Source organism: Anguilla anguilla, chromosome 5 (assembly GCF_013347855.1).
Source record: "Anguilla anguilla isolate fAngAng1 chromosome 5, fAngAng1.pri, whole genome shotgun sequence".
Lineage (NCBI taxonomy): Eukaryota > Metazoa > Chordata > Actinopteri > Anguilliformes > Anguillidae > Anguilla > Anguilla anguilla.
Genome location: NC_049205.1, coordinates 4,390,771 through 4,401,444, shown reverse-complemented (window position 1 = coordinate 4,401,444; position 10,674 = coordinate 4,390,771). Strand labels below are relative to the sequence as shown.

Here is a 10,674-nt window from a genome sequence, read left to right as displayed (position 1 = left end):
TTTTCACTCACCTCTTTATTTCTGCTTCAACCTCCAGATGAACGGATTGCTGATCCAACCTAATGCAAGTCCTTTCACCTTCCCACAAGCAAATTTCACGTAAGTTTCTAACCTGGGACTTCTGGTATGATTTTGTAAATCACAATATGAATTTAACATGTCTTATTGGAGAAAAGTTGCATGTTAATACTTGAGGTAAAATCTACAAAAGTTGCATTTTATTAGCACGGGGCAAACCTCCTAAATTTTGTCTTTTCACGTCTTCCTGCAGCCACCTGCCCAATGAGATTGGTGCGAATGAGGAGTATGTCTATCAGGAAGGTGACATCAACCAACCAAGCAACTTCCTGGCTGCGATACTGGCAGTTAGTGGTAAGTGTCCCCTGGCACCCATCATCTCATACTGAAAATCATGCTGTTCTTACATCATAAAACATGACTTTCTGTAGTTCAATTCATGATATTGTATTTGATAGAGTGACCTTCTCATTTTGTGAGAACTGACCACTCTTGCTTGGTTCATTTCAGTGTCTCATTGTTTCTGTACTTTAAGGTCCTACAACCACTACAGCTTCCCCTGTGATTGCCACAACGAATTCTCCAGCAGTGACCACCACAGCAGCTCCACGTACAGTGTATGTTTCCATCTTTATGTTTCGTTTTAGTGTTGGGGTCTTCCTTGTGAAATCATTTCTGTCAAATCTGTGGTTTGCTGGACTTCTAATCCTAATGTCATCTCCATGCGTTTCTGCAGTGTGGGTCCAGTGTTTATCTTTGTCCGACTTGTGTTCCACACCAACAACACCGTCCCCAGTGAGAGTGATGTTCTGGCAAAGGGCAGTCCTTTCTTGAATGGTGATGAAATCCGGCTGAATGATACCGTGAGGGTGCAGAATCTCACATATGAGCGTACGTCACACATCCACACACCCCGTCTTTGCAAGTGTTCCTCTGCATTTTTCAGCCATCTTTAATTCAGTACTTTCATTGGACCTTATTTAAAAAGTGCAGCAAGAATATTATTCAATGTTATATTATCTTTTTATCATTTTATAGAATGTGACTCTGTCAAAAGATTATTTATTGAAGTTGAGAATTCTTCATACAGAGACATCGTTACAGATGATGGTGTTACCTCAGTGATACAAACTGAATGCTTTGACGTGTTACAATAAAAAGTCAAACCCAAATTTGTTTTTGAAGAATATCCTTCCAATCATTTCTTTTTCAGGGATATCAGATAATTCCTTCGCTTTGAGCCTGGCCTACAAGATCAATGACGTGACCTTTCCAGAGAATGTTACACTCAGGACGGAGACGCAAGCGCGCATTCAGGACTCGGTCAACAAGCTGGTAAGCCTAGCCTGTCCGCACGCAGCACAGTAAAGTAGCAACAAACAGACTTTAATCGTAGACCAGAACATTCTCTACAGAGACCCTGACAGTACTAAATTAGTGTCCAGCTGTAACATTTTCACTCACCTCTTTATTTCTGCTTCAACCTCCAGATGAACGGATTGCTGATCCAACCTAATGCAAGTCCTTTCACCTTCCCACAAGCAAATTTCACGTAAGTTTCTAACCTGGGACTTCTGGTATGATTTTGTAAATCACAATATGAATTTAACATGTCTTATTGGAGAAAAGTTGCATGTTAATACTTGAGGTAAAATCTACAAAAGTTGCATTTTATTAGCACGGGGCAAACCTCCTAAATTTTGTCTTTTCACGTCTTCCTGCAGCCACCTGCCCAATGAGATTGGTGCGAATGAGGAGTATGTCTATCAGGAAGGTGACATCAACCAACCAAGCAACTTCCTGGCTGCGATACTGGCAGTTAGTGGTAAGTGTCCCCTGGCACCCATCATCTCATACTGAAAATCATGCTGTTCTTACATCATAAAACATGACTTTCTGTAGTTCAATTCATGATATTGTATTTGATAGAGTGACCTTCTCATTTTGTGAGAACTGACCACTCTTGCTTGGTTCATTTCAGTGTCTCATTGTTTCTGTACTTTAAGGTCCTACAACCACTACAGCTTCCCCTGTGATTGCCACAACGAATTCTCCAGCAGTGACCACCACAGCAGCTCCACGTACAGTGTATGTTTCCATCTTTATGTTTCGTTTTAGTGTTGGGGTCTTCCTTGTGAAATCATTTCTGTCAAATCTGTGGTTTGCTGGACTTCTAATCCTAATGTCATCTCCATGCGTTTCTGCAGTGTGGGTCCAGTGTTTATCTTTGTCCGACTTGTGTTCCACACCAACAACACCGTCCCCAGTGAGAGTGATGTTCTGGCAAAGGGCAGTCCTTTCCTGAATGTTGATGAAATCCGGCTGAATGATACCGTGAGGGTGCAGAATCTCACATATGAGCGTACGTCACACATCCACACACCCCGTCTTTGCAAGTGTTCCTCTGCATTTTTCAGCCATCTTTAATTCAGTACTTTCATTGGACCTTATTTAAAAAGTGCAGCAAGAATATTATTCAATGTTATATTATCTTTTTATCATTTTATAGAATGTGACTCTGTCAAAAGATTATTTATTGAAGTTGAGAATTCTTCATACAGAGACATCGTTACAGATGATGGTGTTACCTCAGTGATACAAACTGAATGCTTTGACGTGTTACAATAAAAAGTCAAACCCAAATTTGTTTTTGAAGAATATCCTTCCAATCATTTCTTTTTCAGGGATATCAGATAATTCCTTCGCTTTGAGCCTGGCCTACAAGATCAATGACGTGACCTTTCCAGAGAATGTTACACTCAGGACGGAGACGCAAGCGCGCATTCAGGACTCGGTCAACAAGCTGGTAAGCCTAGCCTGTCCGCACGCAGCACAGTAAAGTAGCAACAAACAGACTTTAATCGTAGACCAGAACATTCTCTACAGAGACCCTGACAGTACTAAATTAGTGTCCAGCTGTAACATTTTCACTCACCTCTTTATTTCTGCTTCAACCTCCAGATGAACGGATTGCTGATCCAACCTAATGCAAGTCCTTTCACCTTCCCACAAGCAAATTTCACGTAAGTTTCAAACCTGGGACTTCTGGCATGATTTTGTAGATCACAATATGAATTTAACATGTCTTATTGGAGAAAAGTTGCATGTTAATACTTGAGGTAAAATCTACAAAAGTTGCATTTGATTAGCACGGGGCAAACCTCCTAAATTTTGTCTTTTCACGTCTTCCTGCAGCCACCTGCCCAATGAGATTGGTGCGAATGAGGAGTATGTCTATCAGGAAGGTGACATCAACCAACCAAGCAACTTCCTGGCTGCGATACTGGCAGTTAGTGGTAAGTGTCCCCTGGCACCCATCATCTCATACTGAAAATCATGCTGTTCTTACATCATAAAACATGACTTTCTGTAGTTCAACTCATGATATTGTATTTGATAGAGTGACCTTCTCATTTTGTGAGAACTGACCACTCTTGCTTGGTTCATTTCAGTGTCTCATTGTTTCTGTACTTTAAGGTCCTACAACCACTACAGCTTCCCCTGTGATTGCCACAACGAATTCTCCAGCAGTGACCACCACAGCAGCTCCACGTACAGTGTATGTTTCCATCTTTATGTTTCGTTTTAGTGTTGGGGTCTTCCTTGTGAAATCATTTCTTTGTCAAATCTGTGGTTTGCTGGACTTCTAATCCTAATGTCATCTCCATGTGTTTCTGCAGTGTGGGTCCAGTTTTTATCTATGTCCGACTTGTGTTCCACACCAACAACACCGTCCCCAGTGAGAGTGATGTTCTGGCAAAGGGCAGTCCTTTCTTGAATGGTGATGAAATCCGGCTGAATGATACCGTGAGGGTGCAGAATCTCACATATGAGCGTACGTAACACATCCACACACCCCGTCTTTGCAAGTGTTCCTCTGCATTTTTCAGCCATCTTTAATTCAGTACTTTCATTGGACCTTATTTAAAAAGTGCAGCAAGAATATTATTCAATGTTATATTATCTTTTTATCATTTTATAGAGTGTGACTCTGTCAAAAGATTATTTATTGAAGTTGAGAATTCTTCATACAGCGACATCGTTACAGATGATGGTGTTACCTCAGTGATACAAACTGAATGCTTTGACGTGTTACAATAAAAAGTCAAACCCAAATTTGTTTTTGAAGAATATCCTTCCAATCATTTCTTTTTCAGGGTTATCAGATAATTCCTTCGCTTTGAGCCTGGCCTACAAGATCAATGACGTGACCTTTCCAGAGAATGTTAATCTCAGGACGGAGACGCAAGCGCGCATTCAGGACTCGGTCAACAAGCTGGTAAGCCTAGCCTGTCCGCACGCAGCACAGTAAAGTAGCAACAAACAGACTTTAATCGTAGACCAGAACATTCTCTGCAGAGACCCTGACAGTACTAAACTGGTGTCCAGCTGTAACATTTTCACTCACCTCTTTATTTCTGCTTCAACCTCCAGATGAACGGATTGCTGATCCAACCTAATGCAAGTCCTTTCACCTTCCCACAAGCAAATTTCACGTAAGTTTCAAACCTGGGACTTCTGGCATGATTTTGTAGATCACAATATGAATTTAACATGTCTTATTGGAGAAAAGTTGCATGTTAATACTTGAGGTAAAATCTACAAAAGTTGCATTTGATTAGCACGGGGCAAACCTCCTAAATTTTGTCTTTTCACGTCTTCCTGCAGCCACCTGCCCAATGAGATTCGTGCGAATGAGGAGTATGTCTATCAGGAAGGTAACATCAACCAACCAAGCAACTTCCTGGCTGCGATACTGGCAGTTAGTGGTAAGTGTCCCCTGGCACCCATCATCTCATGCTGAAAATCAGGCTGTTCTTGGTACAATAAAACATGATTTGATTTACTTCAACTCATGATATTGTATTTCATATAGTGACCTTTTTGTTTTTTTGGCACTGACAACTCAGTAATTTACAGCTGCCAAGATTACTGTTTAGTTTCTGTTCAGATTATATGTGTTGTTAGGAAGATTATGAATTCCCTGAAGTGTGTGTTACATTGGAAAGAACAGCTGTGTGTTTTTTTTAATTTTTATAAATTCACCTGTTAGTGCTTGAACATCACTGAAAATCAACCTTTTTGCTGGATAAATTTCTTGTGTGAGTCATTTCAGCATCACATTGTTTCTGCACTTTCAGGTCCTGCCCCCACTACAGCTTCCCCTGTCATTCCTACGACACCTTCAGCTGTTGCTCCGACGACTTCTCGCCCAGCCACTCATATTGTTCCACCCATTCCAGTAGCACCAACGTCCATCACAGCAGCACCTACAGTGTATGCTTCCACTTTAATCTTTGGTTTCAGAGTTGGGGTAACATGAATCTCATAAGCTATCTGTTCAATTTATCCTCTCATGGAGCACTAATCCAAATTTTACTTCCCTCTGTTTCTACAGTCGTGGCATGGTTTTCATCTTTCTCCGATTTGTGTTCCACACCCTCAAACCCGTCCCCACTGAGAGTCAGGTTCTCTCCCAGGTCAGCGCTTTGCTGAAATTTCGTCAAACAAGGGCGCTGGATAATCCAGTGAGGATTCAGGATCTCACGTATGAAAGTAAGTCTCACTTCCACACATTTCTGCTACTGTCCATTGTCACCTTTACAAAATTTTTATTTATCAACTTTTCTAGGACTCTTTTTCATGTTATACAAAAATATTATTCAATAACACATTATCCTTTTATAAACTGTCACTCAGTCCATAACATCTTCAAAAATATTCAGAATTTTGCATGGAAATACTGAAATGACACTATTTCAAATCTATTGAGATGTGACAATGCATAACCAAAAAGAAATTTATAAAAAAAAATCTCCCTCCTGTCCTTTTCCCTCAGAAATATCAGATCATATCTTCGCTTTGAAACTGAACTATCAGATACTCAACGTGACCTTTCCAGAGAAATTTGATCTCAGGAACGAAACGCAAAAACTCATTCAGGACTCCGCAAACAAGTTGGTAAGCCTAGCCTGTCAGCATGCAGCACAGTAATGTGGGAACAAACAACTTTAATTGTAGATCAGAACATTCTTTATAGGGCCCAACATAACTGAAACTACTGTCCTACTGTAACTTGCGGTCTTCTGCCTTCCTACTCCTACTTGCACTATATCAGTTGCCATCCTCCTGTAGATGGATGGGTAACTACCATCATGAACCTACAGGTTGTAGGTTCTGCTATTCTTTGTTTAAACTTCATTCGTTCATGGTTTATCTGAGGTAATCAGGCTTGGATGACTCCTCATTGGATATATTATGTGTCTATAAACTTCTGTAAAAATTATTCTTATTTCTATGGCTGAAGGATGAAGCTGCACATAGCAGTGAGGATGATCTTTTAATTCATTGATTTTTGTTCAACCTCCAGCTGAACACATTGCTGAACAGCCCTAATGCAAATCCTTTCACCTTCCCAGAAGGAAATTATACGTAAGTCACAAACCTGGGGTTTCTGGTATGACTTTGTTCATTGCAATATTGACATATCTTCATTGAGAAAAGTTGCGAACTCACGCTTGTGGTAAATATAAAAATCTAAAAGTGCATTTGATAAGCACGGGGCAAACTTCTTAAATTCTGCCTTTTCACGTCTTCCTGCAGCAACGGGCTCAATGTGATTAATGCCAGTGTGGAGTATATCTTTCGGGAAGGTGACATCAACCTACCAAGCAACTTCCTGGCTGCGATACTGGCAATTAGTGGTAAGTTTCTCCTGGCACTCATCAACTCATGCTGAAAATCATGCTGTCCTTGCATCATGAAACATGATTTGCTGTAGTTTAATAAAATTGTATTTGATAGAGTGACCTTCTCATTGTGTCATCTCTGACCACTCACAGATGTACAGCTGCGCACATTACTTTTTACTCCCTGTTCAGATTATACGTGTTGTAAGCAAGATTTTGAATTCCATGAAGGGCGTGTTAGAGTGGAAAAGACAGCTGTGGTGTTTTCCTAGAAATTCACCTGTTACTGCTCCAACATCACTGAAAATCGTTCTGTCCAGACTACATATGTTGTTTGCAGGTTGATTATTTCACTGAGGTGCATGTCACGGTAAAAATTACTTGTGCGTTTCCAGGAAATCCACCTTCTGGAGCTGAAAAGCAGGCTTTTAGCTGGGTGCAATTCCTGCCCGCTAGTTTTAATCACTCATTGCGCCTGCACTTTCAGGTCTGGCCACCACCGCAGCCCCCACCACCACAAGCAGCCCTGTCCTCCTGCTGATCACAAGTACTGCAGGCAGGTTCCCTGGATGGGCCCTGGCCATCATCATCCCCTGCGGTATCGCCATCATCCTCCTCCCCTTCTGGATCCTCCTTTGTGTAAGTACTGCGGTGTGTGTGTGTGTGTGTGTGTGTCGGAACTGTTAGCATTGTCTATGACTTTCTTCTTCTGTCTCAGTGAGCCACTCCCCTGTATTTGAGGTAGTGCTCCCTCTCTTGCTCTGACTTTCACTTTGTGTTGCGGTGTGTGTTCTCTCTCTCTCTCTCTCTCTCTTTCTCTCTCTCTCTCTCTCACTCCCTGTATCTCTCTCTCTCTGACGTTCTCTGCCTCTGTGTTGCAGTGCCTGCTGTGTGGTTGCTGTGCGGCCATTAAGAGACGTTGGCGCAGGAGGCACGCCTACCACATACAGCAGTATGCGGTGCATCCAAGTATGATGCGCCCCAATATTACACATCCCATCTGAGAATCTTACCTGCCACGTCCCCTCTGAGAGGGTGGAGCTTGGATGTTCAGCTGGAATCTGAAAACCAAGTTTTATTATGATTGATGTCTTATTATAATGTTCTTACACATATGATACATAGCAACTGCATGGCTGGATGGTGTAAGATATTTATCTTTATTTATTAATATGGGTTAAATATGAGAATTATCCTAAATTCTCAGCTACGTTATACCCAGGTATTCAAATGTAAATCTGCATATATTTATCTTTCTATGAAGCATTATTTTTATTTAATTAAAGGTTAACTATGTATTGCATGTTGCAAAGTCAATGCAATATTGATGCAATTTGTTAGATTTAATCAATTATCATTTGACTTGTAATTTAAAGTTTACAAATGAAAATGATTTAAATCCTTATGTTTATTTTACTATATGCATCTCTCCAACTGTATTTAAAATGAAGATGTACTGAATATGTGCAGGAGTTACAAAACTATTCCAGGCTGTAATCGTACATACAGGAATAAATAATATTGTTTATTATTACAAGTATTTTAAATCAAAATGTTGATATTAGATCAATTAACTTATTGTATGTTTATTTGAATAAATAATTCACAGCCAGTAAACTGCACACATTTTTCAAAATAATAAAAAGATTATATTTTGTTATTCTGTTTATAATGGTATGTAGTAATCATCTGTATTGTGGGTTCTAAATAAAGATTAGTTTATTTTTTTACAACCTTGTTTACATGGTTTTTTATTTGACATTAGCATGGGAACATTCAACAGAACATCAGAATTTACATGCCAGGATGAGGGAAATCTCACAAGAAGACTTTTTCCACTATCACTAAGAAAAGGAATACAAACTAACATCTGTACTTTTCATCCATCCATCCATTATCCATACCCGCGTATCCTGGTCAGGGTCGCAGGAGGTGCTGGAGCCTGTCCCAGCATGCATTGGGTGAGAGGCAGGAATACACAGGGCTCAATAAGTCACACACACACACACACCCAGGGCAATTTTGACTTTCCAATTAACCAATTATGTCTCTGGGAGGAAACCAGACTACAGGGAGGAAACCCACACATACATGGGGGAGAACATGCAAACTCCACTCAGAAAGGTTCTGGCCGAGATTCAAATCAAGGACCTTCTTGCTGTGAGGCAACAGTGCTACCCACTGCACCACCGCCCTCCGTACCTTTCCGAGCACATTCTGACACCAAAGTATGAGACAAATAAGTTTAGCAGTGTTAATTGCTTAACAATTGTACCATCATCCTCTCCTGGTGTGAGCTTGGAATACTTTTATAAATATAAGACTAAAGGAGTTGTGTCAATCATACAAATCCATATCTATCTTCAAAATGTGGAAAGCTGATTACGGTTCCATTTTGGTTCAAGAAAAAATCTGGGACACTTGAAGCCTAATTCTCATACAGCCAGACACACAGAACTTATAATCAAATGCCTATAATCAGACATTTCATTTAAACACTTTCTCAGCGTGTTACTTTGCTTCATAAATCTCTAAAAGGACTTTTTTTTTACAAACATATAATGAATTAATAAATTTATAATAATAATAATAATAATAATAATAACAACAATAATAATAATAATAGTTATAATTATAACAATAATAATAATAATAGTTATAATAATAATAATAATATGTTTGTAAAAATCCTTTTAGAGTTTTATGAAGCAAAGCAACCCATTTACCTTTTAGAGAGTGTATAATTCTAAGGGAAGACACAGAGTCATAGACAGTACCCAAAACCATTGAGCAATGGGTGGGTCCATAATGGGTGGGTGATTGCACTAGCAAATATATATATATATATATATATGCAAATTGCTCTACAGCTGTGCAATATTAACTCATTATAGACGTGACTATAAAAACTAATGCGTGAGCAAGGGACCGAGCACTGTTGTCAGACTTTGCAAAAGTAATGATACACATCGAGAACATTCTTGCTCTTCAGGATGAGTCAATACCTTTTACCCAGAGCTCTGTCGCAGCTTGCCAATACAGATATTTTGTTTTTCAGGACACAGTACTGCCGATGGAACCAAACAATAGGTGTGTGCTTGCCTGCACCTTCGTCACCAGCCTTTTAATTCAGATAATTCTTTTTACTCTCTGCCATTTTTTTTTTTTACTTCTGCCATCATGTTTCTTTGTTTTTTACTACAATAATAATTACATAACTTAGCAGCATTTTACTGCCATCTCCAAGTGATTTAAATAGCAAAATGAGATTAGTGACCATATAAGCTGAATTGATGGGACTTCCCTGGGTGGGGTCCTAAAGTGCATTCATGTACGCGTGCTTTTAGGGATATTTGTGACCTAAAAATGCAACATGCGTATGTGGGATTTACGAAACTTTTTCATTCGTATGCATATTTTATGAACCATGCTTATGCACAGATGAGTAACTGGTCCTACGATGAAATTTAGGACGAAATTCATGTAAATTCTATGCATGATGCCCCTTAATTGGAGCTATGTGATTTTTTTCTAAACGACACTGAATGTCTCTGTGTACATATCTAATCTGCTCTTACCTTATAAGCCCACAAGGTCACTCCGATCCCAAGGCGCAGGCTACTTGGTAGTCCCAAGAATTTCCAAGAACCTAAAAGGTGGTAGGGCTTTCTCCTACAGGGCCCCACTACTGTGGAACCAGCTTCCCAAATTTATAAAGGAGTCAGACACAGTCTCAATATTTAAATCTAGATTAAAAACGCACCTCTATGCTCAGGCTTACAATCAGTTGTAGTCTGGAGACAGGGTGCGAGAAGCCTGTAGTCATAGAGCTTTGTAGGTGGCAATCCTTTCCTTACTGTCACCTGTCAATCAGCTGTGACCCGACTTTACATGGGCTGGCTCTTGATAGGCGGGTATGATTGTCTACCCCTCATGACTGCATGGGCTATCCATCCCTGTCCTAGTA

General features: G+C 40.0%; 2 protein-coding genes across 2 annotated transcripts; both read left to right on the top strand.

Moving 5' to 3' along the window:
• The first annotated feature begins 792 nt into the window (after positions 1–792).
• LOC118227473 lies at positions 793–4,413 on the top strand. The gene is made up of 13 exons (XM_035417973.1): positions 793–909; positions 1,232–1,353; positions 1,509–1,570; positions 1,743–1,843; positions 2,025–2,106; positions 2,226–2,380; positions 2,703–2,824; positions 2,980–3,041; positions 3,214–3,314; positions 3,496–3,577; positions 3,699–3,703; positions 4,176–4,297; positions 4,408–4,413. Exons 3-13 carry the CDS (start codon positions 1,509–1,511, stop codon positions 4,411–4,413), a joined length of 900 nt encoding a protein of 299 aa, XP_035273864.1. The 5' UTR covers positions 793–909; positions 1,232–1,353.
• On the top strand, positions 3,734–8,436 carry LOC118227236. The gene is made up of 11 exons (XM_035417451.1): positions 3,734–3,853; positions 4,176–4,297; positions 4,453–4,514; positions 4,687–4,787; positions 5,160–5,295; positions 5,417–5,574; positions 5,858–5,979; positions 6,389–6,450; positions 6,622–6,722; positions 7,195–7,346; positions 7,589–8,436. The coding sequence occupies exons 3-11, from the start codon at positions 4,453–4,455 to the stop codon at positions 7,709–7,711; spliced, it is 1,017 nt and encodes a 338-aa protein (XP_035273342.1). The 5' UTR covers positions 3,734–3,853; positions 4,176–4,297; the 3' UTR covers positions 7,712–8,436.
• Positions 8,437–10,674: the final 2,238 nt, after the last annotated feature.

Bases quoted from the DNA above. Each gene is read 5' to 3' on its own strand.
- LOC118227473 (XM_035417973.1), top strand. From the start codon at position 1,509: ATGAACGGATTGCTGATCCAACCTAATGCAAGTCCTTTCACCTTCCCA. The intron at 2,381-2,702 runs GTACGTCACACA...TTTCTTTTTCAG, and splicing joins GCAGAATCTCACATATGAGC to GGATATCAGATAATTCCTTC. The intron at 3,315-3,495 runs GTAAGTGTCCCC...CTGTACTTTAAG, and splicing joins TGCGATACTGGCAGTTAGTG to GTCCTACAACCACTACAGCT.
- LOC118227236 (XM_035417451.1), top strand. From the start codon at position 4,453: ATGAACGGATTGCTGATCCAACCTAATGCAAGTCCTTTCACCTTCCCA. The intron at 5,296-5,416 runs GTATGCTTCCAC...CTGTTTCTACAG, and splicing joins ATCACAGCAGCACCTACAGT to TCGTGGCATGGTTTTCATCT. The intron at 6,723-7,194 runs GTAAGTTTCTCC...CTGCACTTTCAG, and splicing joins TGCGATACTGGCAATTAGTG to GTCTGGCCACCACCGCAGCC.